Genomic DNA, 20,260 nt, shown 5'->3' with positions numbered 1-20,260 from the left:
GCAGGTTAACAAAGGGGACAAATTTTGGTCATTTTGCTAACAATTGGGACAGAATCCCCCCTCAACCCCTCTCAAATCAGCTACCGGCCATAGGATATTGACACGATATGCGGCTTTATTAAAACTGTTAAATTCACACAATGTCGTCTTAAAGCTGGACACTGTGAGGCAAAAGGTGTGATTTATTTTCACTAAGCAAAATGAAAAGGATGATGGATTAAAGTTTGGTTCAATTAAATGATAAAAAAAGAAAAAAGAAAATTGAAACCCATGTATTCCTATGTGGTTGTATGATCTTCTGATACTTTAGTACTGACCAAAACAAAAAAGGCCCAATAAAGGCATTTTTCTGAGGCTATTTTGAGGAACACCTCATACGTTTGTCATCAGTTACCATCAGCATCAGTCGGAGGTGGAGGGAGTTGAGCCAATCCCAGCAGTCAACAGGCGAGGAGAGTAACACCCTGGACGGCTCACTCATGCTTCACATGGTGACCATCAGAGGTGTGAGACACACTATTCACACCAAGATTCAAATCAATGGTTAGTTTAGAGTGAATCTCCTTAGACCTAATCCTCCCCTTTTCTGGACTGTGGAGGAAACCCCCACACATGGGAAGAACAAAAAGACTGGGGATTGAACCAGCAATGATTTTATGCTGTAAGGCATGGCTACTAAACACTTATCCACCATATGGCCCAACTTATGTGAAAACCAAAAAACGGATTGTTTGGGAATTTTGGGCGAATGTGGTGATTTTCAGATCCTAGACTGCAATATGTAGATCGACCACCAAGCGGGGCTGTGGCACTGGAAAATGTCACGTTATCTGGGTTAAATTGATAACAAAATCCTTTAGACAACAAACTGACAAAATCTGACGTCCTTGTGGTGAGTTATAACAGATGACATGTTGAAAGAAGTTAGCCTTTAAAAAAATACTGACACTAAATACAAATATTCGACATTATGATCGGTTTGTAAAATAGAAGGCATTATTTTTTTTGCGCACACTGGCCAAATAAATATGATAAATGTGATTTGTCTTTCTTTCCATAATTGACATAATAGTTTTAGTGCAGGGACAGTTTATCTATTACACCACTGAACTCTTTTACATATAATAGGGCAAAACAACAGGTGATTTAACTATGTATACACAACACAAAGATTTGAACACTTGAAATGGGTCGTCATCCACAAGCTACCTGTGAAAGGATAATTCATTGGCACATTTATGACAATATTATTATTATCATTACGTTGACCAAGGTTGTTGATTATGAACCTACTAAGGCTCTGTTCAAACTGCTGGGAGACATTTCTGAGCTGTAGACAAAAATTGGTATTGATTTTTACAAAAGTGTGGCATTGTGGTTCTATTTCTTATTTTTTACAAATGTGGTGCTGATCTTTATATTTCTGTGTCACACTAGTGACACGTTTAAAAAAGGCTGACAGCTCTAATAAAAGGGTGGAAAAGACACAAAAAAGAATACCATGACAGAAAAACAAAACAAAAAAAAAAATCTTTAAAAATTGTCTCCTGTGGTGATTGTGTGTGTAATGAGACATCACACTACAACAACCTGATTGTTGCTGCCAACTGCTAACGACAACGGCACCAAAACTAGCGATTACCTCAGTGGGAAATACAGTGACGGTGCAAAAGAACATTGAGTTAACACGAAAAAAAAAAAAAAAAGTAGAAGAAAACACGAAAGTTTTGTTTGTGACCGAAGAAAACCGAAGAAGAAAATCTTCACATCTTTTAAATCTGATATTTCTCTCTTTTAACTTTGCCTGGTATTTTTCTAAAAACTATTTTTAATCTGTCTATTCCTTCCTCCTCCCTCCGCCCCCTTCCTTTCCAGTGGTAAATATATAGCACAAAAATATAGGTGGTGAATGCCCTCCCTTTCCCCCCGAATATATATGCAATAGATTTACAGATCAGAAGATTCTGCAGTGATAAGAAAAGAAAGGAGATAAGCACTCACTGAGTGCAGAATGACCGTGAACACTGTGTCCACGATAGCAGGGCTGCGACCCCCGTTTGTCTTAATACGTCTTTTCTGTGTTTCCTATCTGTCACAGCTCCGTCTCCTGATCAAACCTGTCCCTGTGTGGAGTGGAGACACCGTGGACGCTGTTGGATTCTGCAGTTTGTTTGTTTTTTTTTTAATCAAGACCCTGTTTTGTCTTAGTAGAACTTTTGAACGATTTTTTTTTCCCCGTCCGACGCCAGAAGACACGTCTGCTTCTGCTTTTATAAGAGTGTCCCATCGTTTCATTTTTTTTTTCCGTGCCCTGGCCGTCTGTCCCCGACTTAAGCCGACTCTGAGTGGCTAGACAGGTAGTGTTTCTGTAATAATGTGCTTTAGTGCCAGAGCGTCTTTTCTTGTTTGTCCAAATCTTTTGTCTCTGTTAGTCCACCACACAAGTCCTCTGTCCTCCTCAGAGTCCATTTATATTCACAGGATCAGGAGCGTCCTTCCTTAAGGCCATATTCTGTCTGATCCTATTCATTACGCCGTGGCTCAACCTCTCTAGGCCAGTTGATTTCAGCTCAGACAGACTCTGATTGGCTGCGTTAGAGGGGTTTTAAGATCCCATCTTATCTCTTGATGACTCCCCCCGTCTGTTTCCACTTCACTTCCTGGAGGTTGTCTCGATTTCTCTTAGCCTTGTGTCTCTAAAATCCAGCAGTTTATCAACCAGTCTCTTCTCATTTGTTGTATTATTACGATGGGTTCCCCCTGAAGACACCTTTTTTTTCTTTTTTAACATTCTCTTCAAACTAATCCCAAATCAGTCAGGATTACAGCGCCGTCTGAGTCTACCCTCATTCTTAGCTTAAGGGTTGGTCTCTTTGTCAAAGCCACTTTAAATTCCTTGAAGATAAAAATTAAAAAAACAAAAAAAAAAAAGAATACTGAAAAAAGATGTCCCATCTGTCATCTCCGGCGTCTGATTCTTTAATGGTCTGCTGGTGACAGTGTGGCTGACTGTCAGTGTTCACCCAGATGGATGGAGATGGAGGGAAACAGATTTTCTTTGTTCACAGTGTCTTTTGTGACATCCTTATATGCTGCAACCCCCAGTCTGCAGCCACATACTTAAGGATCTGTGGAGCCCAGTCGGGAAACAACATGTTTTTGTAGAGCAGTTCTTCTCTGTGATGCTGTGAGCGTTAAAAACGCGCCCATCTTCTCTTCCTCGACTCCAGAGCTGATAGCGAGTCCTAGTCTCCAAACTCTGGAGTCGAATACAAAATTTGACCATTTGGGTCAGGGATTTCCCATTTGCAGGTCATGGCTTTTGTCATTACTACGTGTGACTGGAGCTCAAAGTATAATAATAACAATAATAATAATAATGTGTGTAGAATCAGAAATATGACCCGTCCACCACATGCTGAGTCTGCAGAAGCCCCGTCTTCTGTTCTTTCACACGTCGGGTCAGAGGCAGCACACATTTTGTCTTCTTCTGTTTGTTTTTTTTTGTGGAAACAAAAGGCTTACACAGTGGAGTTGACCACTGCTGTGTTTTGGTTTGAAGTGGACAGTTTTACCCTCTGCTGGGGGCAGATTAAGTGTCTGTGACCAGGTCTGTTTATACAGACCAGGTCTGATGACGATGCTGAGGTTTGAGGAGAAGCTGTGGGATTTTTTTCCCCCCCTTCATCCTCTGCCTCATTCCCAGTTGTGGTCCCATTAATTAACTGAGTCACTAGGTTCAAGTAAGGCCAATCAGTCCTCAGACCATGGTGCAGACAGTGTTCAGATTTGGATCAAATCTGACAACCTTCCCTTCCACGGCCTTGGCGTTGGTGTTGTACATGGGGTTCTCGAAGGCAGCCTGGCCGTTGTTGTTTTCGTGGACCGAGCAGCCTGTGTACTGTGTTTTTGGTGTGGTTCTGTGAAGAGAAACGACAAAAAGTAAATAAAATTCACACACCATCAGGGCGATGGGATTACTTTTAATTGTCTGTTAATACCGACACGAGTGGGTAACAAGTAGAGGACAGTGAATGTAGCCATGGGAATTAGAAGAGTAAAGAAGATTACGGGAGGATTTAAAAAGGACTGTTGTGCTTTTTAGAAAAGCCTGGTGAGATTTCAATCAGGCCACACAAACTAATTCTTTCAGGACAAGTCTTATCTGCATTCGGTAACACAGTCGACGGTTGTTAAACCATATCTCTAAAAACATCCAATTTAACACCTCCTTAAAAAGATGTGTTTTGCAGCAGAGTTTTACAACACACGACGACTTCCTTTATAACCTCACAAAAAAAAACAAACTGAGCTCCTGCAGATGTTAACACAGTCACAAAAAAAAACTGAGCTCCTGCAGATGTTAACACAGTGTTGGGTGACAAAAAAGGAGGGAAGAACTGCCTGTTTACAAAGATTAAGTATTTTTAAGCTGTAGTTGGAAGAATATGTTTTTTGAATAACTGTTTAACAAGCACGGGATTAAACCTAGTCAGCTAAACATAACATTTTCACAGCGTTAGTGTTGGCCATTCAACACGGTTGTTAACTCTGATTTCCTGTTTTGTTACAGTTCACCTCTTATATTAGGTTCACGACAACATACCTTTGTTTGTAGAGATAGAAGCCAAAGCCAGTGAAGATCAGAGCAAAGAAAGGCACCAGGATAGCGATCGCAACAGAACTGCTGTTTGTACCAAGCTGGGGGGGCGTAGAATTCTGACTCTCTGACATATTCAGACCTGTGTTAGTGAATACAATTAGATTCCATTGTCAACACAGTTGAGGGCCAGAGGGTGGATATACAATGATCAACATGTATGAAGACAGCATTGAAGAAAGAACAATATGTTGTAAAATATTGTATGTTCAGACTTTTGTGTTTTCACCTGGAGGTTTCCTGAATTTAGCACTACTGCAGCACCAACATCTGACAGCCTGAAATGCCCTTTTTTCTATTCCAGTTCTCCCTGATGGAGATGTGGTATTTAGATTACTTTTGATGGATCCATTTTTATGATGACATCAAGTCTGAGAGCAGCCTTTGTTCCTTATGAAAGTATCCACTGCAGAACTGATTCACTGAGAACAATGGGGTCTTTGTTGGCAGTTTAAAAAGAGCCTCCCTAGTCGCTGACTTCATTAGTGGAGTTTTTTTTTAGGAACCAAATGTAGTCCTAACTATTGACTGGAGCTGATAGAGCTATTGTTTGCGACAGTTACCCAGTCTCTGCAGTCCAAACTGTCCATAGTCTTTTCCCTGAATGAAGCCCTGGAACACGTAACTGGAGCCATCGGGCTCTGCTGACACCTGGACAGAAAAAGAAGAGGGGGAGGTAGAAGAGGAGACAGTTCTTTACATCCGTTTTACAGAACTTTTCAGCAGTTCTAATATATTCCCAAGGTGCTATACGTTTGTATTCAAACGTACAAATCCATCCATTGTCCAGGAGTCATCTATAATTTTGGCTGGAGAGACGGCTGTGTCTTTCAGCTGGTTTCCCTGGTTTGGATAGTTCACCTGGTACATCCTCAGCAACAGCCTGGCCTCAGAAGCTTTATAGACTCCTACAGACGACAGGAGAAAACACAGGGATATTAATAAAAGAGAGAAAATGACCCACCCAGGAGTACCAACTAATTTCCTGCACGGGCATATCCAATCACTGCACAACAACTTTTTGGCAGCCTTTTTCTTTTTCAAGATTTTGACCCATCAGGGGACAGACGCTCAATTACAGACAATTAATTATTTGCCACAGAGTCATGGAGGCCAAATGTAAAGTTTGTTGATGATGAGCTTCTTGTTCTTTACATCTGTTTTTACAGAAAATACTGAGTGGGTATAGTAAATATATGCTAGTTTTTTTACTCTACAGTCTGAGCTGCAACTGTGTGTAAACACTAGAATCCATTCTACTCCATTTAAGAGGATGGGTCATGGAGTTTTAGCTCTCCCAGCTGTGAAATACACCCACAACTTTTCTCTAAGTCACGGCTATAAATGATGGCCAGAAAAGTGTTTTTGCAGAGCGTGTAAAATACACTCATAATCAGCGCATGAATCCTGGAGTTATGGCCAAAAAATGTGTTTGGCAGAGTCACGTTGACCTCAATCAGTTCATCCTGGAGTCCATATGGAAGTTGGTGCCAGATGTAATGAAAACTCCCCGCAGGCATCACTGATGCATCACAGTCACAGGAACGGGACAGCAGTGATGTGACCGTCACCTTGACTGTTGACCACCAGAATCTAATCTGTTTGGTTAAAGGTAAACTTTCTAACAAAAACTATATAGAGAGAGAGTGAGAGAGTGTGTGTGTGTGAGAGAGAGAGATTCTGCAGACTCCTGCAGTCCTGGTCTGATGTCTCATTATTAAGAAAATGGATGAAACCTGAGAGGCATTTAAATAATTTCATTCATCCACAGTGGGATTCTGCACAAACAGAGTTGCATCACATAACTGTATTCTGTTTTGTGCACTGAAGAAAACTTTAAATTCCAAAGCTTAGTTTTTCTAATAATGAAGGTTTTATGCAGTTATACACATTTACCAGAGGCTAATATCAAGTTTCCTTCATCTATTTACATACAAAGTAGAACTATAAACGACTTAGTGGCCAAATAAGATAACGATGTTCACTTTTCTCCTTTTAGCGCAAATATGTCCAAACCTATTTCAAGAGAAATACCTGGTGGCCAGCCTCTCCTGCTGTTTTATCTAAGGACATATACAGCCAGCTAACAATTGCATTCCATCGTAAGGCATTTATCCTTTTTTGTTTTGCACAATTGATGATTTAATTACTGTGGGAATTAAATTTTGGGCAAAAGTCTACTAGAATATTTCCATGCACTGCAGGCCAGACAACACGAGGACAGCAACAGGAACAACCACAGCCAAAGGTTAGAAATACAGAACTCAAAACTAAATAAGAATTGACTTCAAAGCTAACGTTAGAAAACACCTGCAAGTTAATGAAAAACCCATTTATACAAAAGGGGCACAGCCAAAATTAAATCAAGCTTGGAATTCCTTTCTTGTTAAAAAATACCTTCAATAGAGCATAAAGAAACACAGATACTGTAAATAATGCAGAGAACATCAGCCATAAAGAAAACCATTAGGTCCTAATTGGCTAGGTTGGCTAAAAGAGATAAAAGTGAGCCTTAGATTTTGCCAGAAATAGCTATAATGAGGTCATGTCTGACTTAGCTAAATGTTAACTCACCGACGGCTGCCATAGATGGAGAGAAAACGAAAGAGATACCACAGAAATATCCACATTATCTAAACAAAGCTAATAGTTGGAGTAAACTATCAGTGATACGGATGCTATAAAGCTAAAAGACATCCCAGAAATTCCACAGCAAAGCTAGAAGATGCCTATGAAGTGGTGTCCAGAATCCCTCGACAACCGTTCCTTAGCGTCTGTGCGTCTGATCTTCAAACTTCACTGGATAAAGACAAATGCAACTCAATATTTACAGGTTCCTTGAAGTGCTGTGTTCACTGAATTAAGAAGAAGAAGATGGAGAAGAAGCAGAAGAACATGCAGCTGTGATTCCACTATCCTCCAGTTGTCTGGCTGAGCAGAGCTGGTGAAGGTATTGATCTAAAGCTGCTCCTTTAGGCCTGAAGATGGATGTCAGACGTCTATAAGCTGCCTGAGTACATGTTGTGGTGTTCGTGTTCTCTACCAGAACCTTAATTTTGTAAGGGATTTGTGTTTTAATAAAGTCCTTACCCTCTGCTGGCCAAACTGTGGAACACTTGGAGGTCTACGTAAGGATAAGCGAGGACTTGGTTATTACAGGAAATATGGTTAAAAGGTGAGAAAGCTGAGATTCAGTTGTCAGTCACAACAACACAGTGTAAACAGGTCAATTAAACCATAAACGACTCAGTATGACATCCTTTGTGTCCGTGCTTGTTAAGTGTATTAGCAGTAGGTCAGAGCCTAAAAGTGTGTCCTGTCAAGCCGTGTCACACTGTGGGAGCAGCACATTATGTGCTGAGGCTGTAATTTGCAGTAATGTGTCGTGCCTGATAGGAGCAATTCCATGTTGCCGTTGCTCAGGGTGACGTTGACTCTCCCTGTGGTGGAGTTGAAGCTGGTGATGCTCAGTGTCATGGGCTGCTTCCTCCCACGGTAATTATAAGAACCTTTCCAGACGTAGTTGGGAGCAAACACGTCGTCTGGAACTGCAGCGTGGAGGCGAAGGAGGGGGGAAAAAGAGGATGAGGAGGAGGAGAAGAAGAACATAACAGATAAACACATCATCAACAGTGTTAATACTGTAGAATAGAATAACATAGAAAAGCATAAAATACAAAAGTATTGGAGTAGAATAGGATTGGGCTAAATAAAACAGAACTGAACTGAGTAAAACAGAACAGAAAATAATAGAATGAAATAAGAAATAATAGAAGAAAAGAGGTCAAGAATAGAATATACTTAAATAGAATAGAACAGAATGTTTCTCTCTTACGTTAACAACATCCTAAAATATAATGTTTAGATTTTGTTGATTGACTCATTAAAAATGAGTACGACTCTGGGAGATGGCACTAAAAATGAGTACGACTCTGGGAGATGGCAGGTAAAAATGTTTGTTGGTATTTTTTTTTGAGGTATGAAAAAGGCTCTGACTTGGACAGTGTAGATACAAACACCTTAGTAAATAGAATATGTCTAAGACATAATGAAGAGGAAAATCAGACAACAACAACGACCACAGACTGATGAACACGAAGGTCCATCGTCTCCAGACAAAGTAGACTGTGAGGGAATAACCAACAAAATCAAACATTAAACTTTAACTACAGGGACTGACCGTTAACTTTGGGACTGGGCGTTCCTGTCGCTGGTTTCACAGGTTTTTTCTTTTCTCCAGCTGCAGAAAAAAAATATGTATGAAATTAAGTTGTGTCAGAGTATTAAAGCATTGCTTTAATATCTCTCCCCTGTAGCTCACTGGTCCATTAGCTAATTCCTTGAGGAGGAGGGAGAGTGATCTAAACTAACCAAAATATCAAATTTAACATGGCGTGCTGTTTGCACTGTCAATGAATACGATTTGTGTTAAAAAGAGCATCCAGAAAACAATCAACAGCCTTCCACAGAGAAATCACACACCAGGTCGGAGAATAAAAGGAACAACAAAGTCACTGCCGTCATTATTTCAAGATGCAGCCATTGTTTCCATCAAGTGCAGGAAGGCCATTGAGAGAGAGAGAGAGATTTTGTCCTAGAATTTCAAATTGGATCAGAATGATCCAATTTTGAAGACTACTTCAGAGTAACGGGGTTGCAGCCAGGTAAAATGATGCCAACGATTGAGACTTGAAGTTTTGTTCTGCAGCAAATAAAGGGCCTCACAATGACACCTGGTAAAAATAACAGGTGAAGGATGAAGACAAAAAGTTGAACTATTTCAAGGTTTACACGGTGCCTATGATACATACACTGGCAGTTATGTGGAACATATTACTGAGCCAAACAATGTGGGGCTGGAGAACGACGATATCTATTACCGTTATCAAGGACAAAAGTGCAATTTCATGTTAAAGGCAGTGTGATGGAAGAGTCGGTGAAATGGAAATAGGAAACAAGAACTTCACCGACTGTGGACGAGTTGAAGCATTTTTAACTCAGCATTTCTAAACACATTCGCTTCACAATGGCCTAAACCCCCATACATTTTGTAGCAACATAGTGCAACACTTTCTTAAGCAGTGTAATTATACATTTCTAACATTTTTTCACGATCTTACTTTCAGAATTGTTGTTGATAACTCAAGTACCTGTTATTTTTATCAATATTAAGTATCAATATTTAAAAGAGTTGGACTGATTCCTTGTACCCGTACCAAATTGAGTGACCTCACAAAGGGACAAAAGACAGCTGGACACCAGTTCCTCCACTGCTGCCAGTCCCACCCACAGGCCACAGTTTGACCACCTCTCCAGAAACTACCTCCCCCTCCAAATGGCAGACCCCCTCCGATGTGTTCACTTACAGAGTGTCCTTGAGCAAGACATTTTCAACACATGGACTGGTTCACCTGAGCATAATTCCTCCTGAAGGAACCATTCATCAAAGGCGGATGACGCCGATAAAGACATTAACAAACAGGGAGGACGATCATGTACCTCGACATATAGGCATCTTTCCGGTCCAAGTGCCGTCGTTCTTGCAGACTCTGTGTTCAGAACCTCCTGCCAGGAAGTAGCCGTGCTGACAACTGTACACCAAGGTGTAGCCAAAACCAGGCAGATCCATGCCCACCACGTCCACATGGAGGGGGCTCTCCGGCTGCTTGCAGGCGTGTGCTAAAAGGTGGAGAAGGGTTTGAGTTTGAGACCGATGGACAGACAGATGGACGAAAACAAAACAGAAGGTGAAAAGGAATGAGTGAACAAGGTGAGAGGACATGTGTTTCTTACGTATACACTCTGGTTGTGTTCCACTCCAGGTCAGATCAGACTGGCAGGTTCGAGAGGAGGATCCCTGAATCAAATGACCAGGCTGGCACTGAAAGGACACCACACTCCCCACCTGGGAGGGAGATACAAGAACAGAGACGGTTTCTAACTCCCTCAGAGGACACAGGGCTGGAATATTCAGTTGTTTTTTTTATAGGTTAGACATTGTAATAAACCATGATGTTTGAAGAGTTACTGTACTGTATATCACAGAGGCCATATGTCTCTGTATTAAGATGGAAGAACAACATCAGTCATCGCTGATGCCACCGCTTCAGTGTTTCGACCATGAAATCAAAACTTTCCAACCACCCCACAATAAAGTTATCAATCAGTCCAACCTGAGGACATATTTGGACTTATTTTTGTCTGCTAAATTTAAAGCATTTCTGATCTAATATTTAGTTTAAGTTTAATGTTTTGTTTTTTTTTCTTATTCATATATTTAGGTAATTATCACCAACTTTTACAGTTTAAGTTTATTGTATTGTTTTTATTTCTTCTTAATATTTAGGTAATTATCACCAACTTTTAGCAGGTGTTGGTTTGACTGTATCAATTTGCTAGTCAGTCTGTTGTTAAACAGATCTTTCCTCTTTCTGTTCTGTTCCTGTCAGGGAACAACATTCATCTTTCTCTTTACTTTATCAGCTCTAATACTTTACCTTGAAACCATAGGTCCTGTTCAAGGAGCCGTAGCGTGGCGTCCCAGGGTTATCACAGCTGGTTTTGGTCGGTTCTGGGAAAGAAGAGAGAGAAAGAGAGAGAGAGAGAGAGAGAAAAGACACTATTGGTAATTAAACAACACAATCTAAGTGAAAGATAAATTAGCAGAAGGTTGGTTGGTCCTCTTCAAGATCTCCTTCCCTCTCCACTCGTTGCCTCGCCTCTCAATCTGAGTGAAAGATAAATTAGCAGAAGGTTGGTTGGTCCTCTTCAAGATCTCCTTCCCTCTCCACTCGTTGCCTCGCCTCTCCTCTGTTGTCATGGTAACTGAGGGTGATGCAGTGCAGCAATCCAGCAGGTGGCAGTAGTGTTTCACCCAAAAACGAAGCAGGACCTGAAATAACTGCGTGAGTGTTTTATATGTGGGTGAGTGTGTGAGTGTGTGATGGGGTCATCAGCATGTGGAGCACATCCTGACGCAGAACTCCTTTCAATACAGCTACTGAAATGACAGATTCATTCTTCACCTCCTTCAAAATCCACACAGACTCACTCACCACCTCTTCTTCTGCCTCTTAGACTGCCCTCCTCTCTTTTACACCCTTTTACCAACTACATTCTTCTCCTTTCAGAGTCGTGGTATCTCCTCCTCCCTCTTCACTCTTCTTTTTTAAAGACCCAGCTGATTCAGCTCTAAAACTCATACTCTTTTATAAGCCATGCTAACAACCAGCAGTGATAACACAACAATAAATCACCAAACACACATAAAACCATGCACTGTCCCCAGTGGTCATTTGTTTAATTTTTGCAAAGAGTTAGTTTACGATCTCCTTTTCAAAGAATAAACAGAAATTACTGTGATGTGATGAAAATATCTGGCAGGATGGTCTAGTCTGATCAGCACTTATTACCTCGTGAAAAAAGGAGGAACAAATGAGGGCGGGAGTCAATCATATGTTATGACTGTTGGCTAGAAGGAGGTACATGTTAAAGATTTGTTCAATGGTTGAATAACCAGACTGTTGGATTTGTATAATATATCTATATTATGTTTAGTGTAAATTTCAAATTTAAATTTACAGTTGAGACAAAATCTAAATTTGCTGACAACATGACACTGACTGTTGCACAAAGCCAATATTTTCATCTCCTCTGTTTCAGTGACATTAGGACCAGGTCAGTTCATTAACGAAGGGACGCTATGGTGAGTTTCTTCTGTTTCGAACAAGAATCTCACAAAAATAATTTGCCTTTATCAGAACTGCCAATAGTCTGTTAAAAAAACACATTTATTACACTCCAGACCACCAGACCTGGTGTTTAAGCACCTACTCTGAGTCAGGCGTGTGAAGTGCTCCTCCAAACATCTCATACTTTGCTGAAGTGACCCAGCAGTACCATTTAAAAAGTAAAGAGTGCTGCATATCCCATCTCATTCTCTTTAAATCCCACTGGCAGCAGCTGCCTGTTTGAAGTTGGATGTACTTCTCCATCCTGGATGGTGTTTTACTAAATACTTTAAGTCCAGGTGGCTATGAGCACATTCCTCTCCTGAAAAGGCTTTCCTACATTAGACCCCTGGTAGATAGGCTTGGTGTGATCTCAGTGCTGTCTATATGCATAGTTTTTACCCTTTATATATTTATATTTATATATACAGTATGTGTTCTTATGTGAGGTTTTGAATCAAAGATGTTAAGAAAACTGGGCCAAAGGTTACACTTTTCATGAAAGGAGCACCAGCCTCCATCTGGAAGAACATGTTTCTGACATGTCTTTTCTGGTATAGCCTGGTTAACAAATAACCACGTAGGTTGGGGTCGACATGGGCTGTACTTGTTGATGGAATATAGGTCAGACTAAGAACAACCCGCCTGTAGCAGCTCAAACGTTATAGCTTTTTCACCATTCTTGAAACAAAACAAAAAAAAATCCTTCTAACCTCTGCAGGTAACACATGTCACTGTCTAACAGACAGTTTTTTTACCTCTCCGTGCAGCTCTCACTAACTCCAAGGAAAAGTGTAATCTTGGTACTTTGACGCCTGGGGAAATAACTAGACCCAGTTCTTGAATTACTTCTCTCCCAGGGTTTCCACACACAATCATTTGCCATAGGTAAAGAGGGGGGAAAACCCTCTATATACATATATATATATATATATATATATATATAGGAAGTGAAGAATATGTGAGCCACCGTGTGCTGAGCCTCCGCATAGCAATAGCAGTTATTAGGACAAGGATGATTTTTGGCAGTAAGAAAAACAACTACAGTAACTGAAGGCTGATAAACCAGAGTTTGTAACAGCTTTCATGTAAAATGAGCAACATGTTGAAACTCAAGGCAGATGGACCACAACAGCAGAAGATCCATGTTTGGTGCTGATCCTGTCAGCCAAGACTCCAAGGCTCCGGTGGGCGGATAAGACACGAGATATTCAAACACGAGAGAGAAATATACTGTCACATGTCTGATGTGCAGCAGATAGGATTATCTGAATTTGGCGTAAACAAAAAATAAAAAATAAAAAAAAATCAATGAACCATGGTACCCGGTGTCAACAGTCCAACGCTGGAATGGTGGGTGGAGAATGTTTTCATCTTTGGATGATTTGACCCACTCAGTCATTCTTCTATTGTTAGAGCCAAGTACCAAGTATGATTGCCAACCATCAACTGTACATTCTTCCACGACTACAGTTTATCTCAAACAAGTAACTTTTTATTGAATTACTTAGACAGATGATAGTAGAAATGGTTTTGGTACCGATTATGTTTGAGCTACCACTTGCATTCCCCTATATTACTTTATCAAAACACCACTTCACCAAGGAACTCAGGGCGGCTGCTTTAAGGGAACACTGAACTAGAAACTGGTTGTATAAATGTTATAAAAGACCAGGTGGTAACATCCAGTAAGGACCCAGGCTATAATTCCTCAGTTCATTACAAGAGGCTGGAACTGAAGACATACAGTACCATCTTGGAGCACCATTTACATTTAACACCTGAATAATTAATTGAGGTGCTGATTTTTTTTCCCCTTACAAAGCAGAGCTGCTAATTGAGAAATGACGCATTCATTACCATCAGAGGAATCATTTAAGGATTGTCCTCCTCCACCTGTCTTACAATAATATGTAATAAAACTAATTAAGTCATCGTTCAGTCAGCATCTATTGTTATATCATCCCAATAATGCCTTGTTACTTTAAGCCCTCGACTGTCGAGAGCGTAATTAAGGGTCGTTACTGGAGGGATCATTAGCTCAAATACTGGTCCAGCCTCCCTGGAGAGGTAACATGGACTGCATAAATTTAACAACATTCAAAACAACTCTCAGCCTTTGATGTGCAATTTAAAAGGAAGACACTAACCGTACCTCCGGAGGAATCTGAAATCAAAGTTAGCGCACATCAACGCCTTCACATTTAAAGCCAGACTTTGAAGTAGACAAATCACACCTGCCTCGAGGACTCCAGGCTTTTCTGCAGCTCAGGTGTAGATGAATGATTGATAATCATGTCACATAATGTTAGATAATGTAATAACTAAAATGTTTGATCAATCTCTGGTGAGGGTTAAAAACCTTGGTTTTAGATTTAGATAGAAAGTTGCCTCGACACCATTGCCCTCTGGAGGTTGAAAAACATTCAGATTGTCTTTCTTTACCTGTCAAAAATCATTACAGACACCAGAGCCAATCCTAGCATAAAGGTGAAAATGACCATCTTTACAGGCAGATAACCAATTTGACTGAAACAACTCAATTTCATTGGGTTATGTTGCTGAGCTAATGTAAAATGTGTTTTCCTTTTACTATAAAAAGTAATAAATACAGATTACCATTCATCTACATTCCCATTTTTCTATACTGCAAATAATACAGTATATATACATATATATATTGTTTTCAGTGGGGTTATTTTCATTCTTCTTCTGCAGCACCTATTCCTCTACTTATTCACACAACTGACACATTTTTACATTATTGCTGTTTCATATTTGTTTTGTACTCGTCAGTCATTTGGTGTCTCTGACCTTTAGTTCCTGCAGCAAGTCAATTTTCCAAGTGCAAAATCAATAAAGTCAAATGTAATCTCTGTCTAAAATTGGAAAGATCGTCAGTAAAACCCATTCTCACTTTAGATCAAAAGTTTAGATTTTCTTTTTCGTGAATTAATGATAAGACTGCACCAAGTTGAGTCATGTTAGCCACAGGCAAAAACAAGCTTAAAACAACCCACAACCCTTTAATGAAAAAAAAAAAAACCCAAACAAACTGGAATGTCTCTCTAATGGCAAATGTGATCAAATAAATAATTAAATGTTATAATTACCAATACAGCGGGGCTGTAACCCACTCCAGGTGCCATCACTTTCACATCGTCTGACTGCTGTGCCGACCAAAATAAGGGGCGGGGCGCAGCTGAAGGACACCTCTGATTGGTAGATGAAACTCCGTCCTTCCCGGAAACCACCCACGGGAGTGCCTGGGTCACCACAGAACTTGGCTGCACACACCAACACACAAAAACCAAATATTTTAATTCAATACAAAGGTAATATTTATAATTGATTTAAACTCCAGTGTTTATATATATACTTATATATAGAGAGAGAGTATGAACGTACGTAAGCACTGTGGCAACATTCCGTTCCAGGTGCCGTTTGCCACACATGTCAGGACGGCTGGAAATGAGAGCTCATAACCAGGAGAGCAGCTGTAGCTCACACCACTGCCCCATTCAAAGTCACTGCCCTGCAGTACGCCGTTACTGATGGCAGGGGGGGCTGCACAGGTCACCGCTAAAATGAGAGAGACTTTGATTATAAAGTTTTGAGGGAAATTTAATCATCAGTGGGAAAAACTTTAATTGAACATCCCACTATTTTTAGTTCACCTTTAGTTCACAGCTATTACATGTAGGTATTTATGACCACATATTAAGTATTTTTACTTTATTCAATTAACTTGAAGCTATATTTTTAGCTATTAATTCACTAATCTTTGCCATTCTGTATCCAACTATTTCTGATTATACCATTTTTTGGACTTCTTCTGAAATCTGGCTTTTGTGAAACACTTTGTATCAACATTGGGTGCCAGAAATCATCTGCAATACCCCGTGGCCTAATTCCGTGGCATTGTGGAAAAATGTGAGTAATAACATAAGATTGCCTATTTACCTGCCAACATGTATTTAGGGGGATAAATAAAAGTAAAATTGCTTTTTGGAGTTCAAACCGAATCTCGTGTAATTCTTATAAACGCCTACTCTACCTGTGCACAGTGGCATATTTCCATTCCACGTCCCATTATGGGTGCACATCCTCACAGTTGATCCGTCTTCCTCCATTCTGTACCCTGGTTGGCACTGGAAGGTGATATTCTGGCCTATAGTGAACTCTTCTCCATAGCGGAGACCGTTAGCAGGAACTCCTGGATCTCCACAGTTTATCACTGAAGTGAAATGAAGAGGAAAAAGAAGAAGAAAATCATAGAACGTTTAGCTTTCATTAAAGGTTTAAATGCATATATTCTTTTATCTAACTGTGTTGTCTCTAATAAAGGGTTTTGTAAATAAAGCTGAGTTGAGGTGAGTATTTATGAAGAGCCATGTGATAAGAACACAAAGACAACGCAGAGAAGGTCAGAAGGTCAATGTAGGAAAAAAAATATATGGAGAAGCACAGGTGATTAAAGGCTCAATGCTGCTGACATAAATAAGCAGGTGAAAAATAAACATCACATTTGTGTGGTAAAGAAAATGGTTGATCGAGCTCGAGCGGTCGACCTAAAATGAACTGTAGTATCTTAGTAAGTCTATCTTGTAAATGGTTGAACAAAGAATCTAATTTGTAGATATAATATATCTGTGTCAATCCTTAGGTGATAGGTGATTAGGTGAGGTCACCTCTGTGTCTTTTCCTGGTCTAAATTAGGCTGTCTGCGCAGCTCGAGGCAAAATGACATTAAAAAACCCAATATTTCAACTAAACCTCACCCTGAGCCTGAAGCCCAGACAGGCTTCTCTAGGACACACATACTACAGTCACTGATGCAAAGGATGCTGGGATAAAATGAAAAATGTAATACATGTATTTTAAAAATACATTTTTTAAAAACACCAATCAAAGTTCTCTCACAGTTTATGTAAAAAAAATAGCTTTTTGACTCTGAATATTTGTCACTTGAACAAAAAGGACTCTACATTAAGCGACGTGAACTTTTCTAAGCTGAATGAAATCTGCACTCATTATTTCTATTTCACATTTGTTTTATACTCGTCACTCTGTCTCTGACCTTTTGTTCCTGCAGCAAGTCAATTTTCCCAGTGCAAGATCAATAAAGTTAAATGTAATCTGTCTAAAAAAAAATCTGAAATCACATTGGAAAGATCGTTTCACCTTAAAATGTATTTTAAAAATATTTTCTTTTGAAACACCAATCAAAGTCTCTTACAATTTATGTAAAAATAGCTTTTTGATCCAGAATTCTCCCTGAATATTTGTTACTTGAACAAAAAGGACTCGTACTTTAAGCTAAGTTGAATGAAATCTGCACTAATGGACATACAGTAGATGAACACAGACAGTCAAACAGCTGACGTTGTCCTGGACATTTCTGAAGGAGGTTAAGGATTCCCCTGACTCTCGTCATAAAAATTGACCTTCATCATCTAATAGGCAGTTTAAATGCTTTTAAAGCCTCCCAGATTTTTTTTTCTTGCCCGTTAATAACTGTGGTGTAATCTACTGTAAAAACCATTTCCTTTAAGTCAGGGTTTTTCTCCAGGACAATATATTAAAGTGGATAAAAAAAACTTTATCAGCATTTTTTTCCACTTTGTCCACTAACTGGTGCCTTAATAAAAAAAAAAACACTTACCTCAGTATATGGCACATTAAATTTAGAAATGAAACATTTAAAATAAGGATTTTCCACATATGCTGTCCCGTTCCAAAGTCCAGAAACACATAAGTCTAGACAATAATAGAGGATTAGTCCCTGAGTCATACTATCTGGTGGAAATGTAATTCCAAACCATTTCTGAAGCAGCATAATTGTCCTATTTGCTGTACACTGATTCACAGGTCCGTTTTGATTTTTGATAAAATGAGAGACTCACTGGTACAGTTGGGTTGTACGCCAGACCATGTCCCATTAGCCTGACACAGCCTGGTGGTGGCACCAGTGAGCAAGTAGCCGTCCATGCAGGAGTAGATGACGGAATGGGAGAACGTTGTTCCGTCCAAACGGAACACTCTGCCATTACTGGGAGTTCCAGGGTTTCCACACTGGACAGCTGTAGAGGAGACAGAGAGTCTTATGCATTTCAATGAGTTTCAGGCCTCCAGTGGAGACTGCAGTGGCTGATCTAAAACTAGGTCACTGTCAAAATTCTAGGATTAGGAAAGGTTCGTGTTGAAGTATCGCCCTACGTCTGCAGGAGGGCTGCATGCCAGACCAGGTTCCATTAGGGAAGCACATCCTCTCTGAGGAACCGATGAGCTCATAGCCTTCGGAGCAGGTGAAGTAAACCTTGGAACGGATCCTGAAATCAGTTTGTTCCCTTGAACCATGGGAGGGAATGCCAGGATCTCCACAGGAACCTGCAGTGTCACCTGAGAAGACAGAGTTGAGCTTGAAACTAGACGTGTGTTTGACATCAAAATAACTCAACGTTAAGACATGTCTCTGTGGTGCATCTATCAGTTTTGACTAATTCTACCATTACATCTTTGTAAAACGAGCTGTTACATTTTATTACACTGGGTTTCACAACCATCAAAAGAGAAAAAGGTTGTAATAAACACAAATAAAAAAACAACTCGAAAGTGGTAGATAAACCTACGATTAAATGTCAATTTAGCAATAATGACATTATTCGTCTATAATATAATTCTTATAACATTGGATTAGTTCGTATCACTGTACTTTCAAAATATATACTTATATATAATTTATACTTTCACAGAAACTTTGTGAAGTTAAAGTGTTCATTAAAATGCTCTGCAGGTCATAACGTCTACAACTTTACAACACACGTATATTCTCTATTCTTCCATTATAATTTGTTTTTTTAATATGTTCACAATACCACTACCTTATCGTGGAAAGCAAATACCTAGAGGCTTCTTTTGATCAATACAGCTCAGATACTACCAGAGACACAACACACAATGACAAAACGTCTTTTAGTAAAGCCTCGGGGTTTTCAGGCAGGATTTCTCAGATGCAAATAAATAAGAAAATAAAAACTTTACACATGCTGTCATTGTTACGTGTCTCGAAAAGCTGTGAAAAGTGATGGAAGACAAATGATTTTTCTGTTAAAATGTGACAACAGGATAGGATAGAGTGAGGGTTCACACAAACACACTCACACGGTTCATATATAAATATATAAGTCACTCTGTAGCCTCAGGTAGCTCAGAGCTCAACAGGGTACACAAGCAATCAACTGGATGTCACCTGTGAAGCCCTGTGTGTGTGTGTGTGTGTGTGTGTGAGTGAGTGTGTGTGTCTGTCAGATTCCGTAGGACAAATTATTGTGAAAACAAATCTTCAGTTTCCCTCAGGTGACTTTTGAACAACCACTAATCGGTCTTTCATTGTCTGACACAGAGAGGAACAAACACACACACAAAGGTACACAGACACACACACAGGGATGTACACAGGGGTTTTTGTTGTTGTTAGTTTTCTGACTCCCTAGTTCTTTTCCCTTTCTGTAACTAGTCAAAATGTATGTCTGATCTCAACAGGAAAAAGACTTTATCACATTCATCCTTTGAGATCAGATTATAGTTCTATTTGGAGAAAACATATATATATTTGATTATGTACTTGAAAGGTTCACAGTGTCCTATTTATCAGCATCATGGACTGCAGTGACCAGAAAAGCAATTTTTTGCACCTACATTAACATAATTCATGGAGACACTTTAGGTCAAGGCACAGTAACCACCACACTTTACTATAACATTATCCATCCATTATATTCTACTAAAGCCTGAAATATGTGAATATAGTAGAAACAACATTTGCTTATCAACAGTAATGGCGCAGAAGTACAGATTTATCAGCAGG

General features: G+C 39.7%; 1 protein-coding gene across 1 annotated transcript in view; it reads right to left on the bottom strand.

The window, feature by feature from the left end:
• Positions 1–2,224: 2,224 nt before the first annotated feature.
• The window catches only part of csmd3b (CUB and Sushi multiple domains 3b), a 232,649-nt gene continuing 214,613 nt past the window's right edge, over positions 2,225–20,260 (bottom strand). The window contains 14 exon segments of the mRNA XM_025064901.1: positions 2,225–3,920; positions 4,607–4,742; positions 5,224–5,311; positions 5,432–5,568; positions 8,050–8,208; positions 8,841–8,900; positions 10,160–10,339; positions 10,454–10,565; positions 11,158–11,231; positions 15,504–15,677; positions 15,799–15,972; positions 16,448–16,627; positions 18,297–18,473; positions 18,610–18,792. Coding sequence (XP_024920669.1) covers positions 3,761–3,920; positions 4,607–4,742; positions 5,224–5,311; positions 5,432–5,568; positions 8,050–8,208; positions 8,841–8,900; positions 10,160–10,339; positions 10,454–10,565; positions 11,158–11,231; positions 15,504–15,677; positions 15,799–15,972; positions 16,448–16,627; positions 18,297–18,473; positions 18,610–18,792 — 1,994 coding nt within the window. The 3' untranslated portion in view covers positions 2,225–3,760.

This window comes from Cynoglossus semilaevis, chromosome 18 (genome assembly GCF_000523025.1).
Source record: "Cynoglossus semilaevis isolate Cse_v1.0 chromosome 18, Cse_v1.0, whole genome shotgun sequence".
Taxonomy (NCBI): domain Eukaryota; kingdom Metazoa; phylum Chordata; class Actinopteri; order Pleuronectiformes; family Cynoglossidae; genus Cynoglossus; species Cynoglossus semilaevis.
Note: the sequence above shows the minus strand (reverse complement) of the source record. Positions and strands in the feature narration are given on the sequence as shown.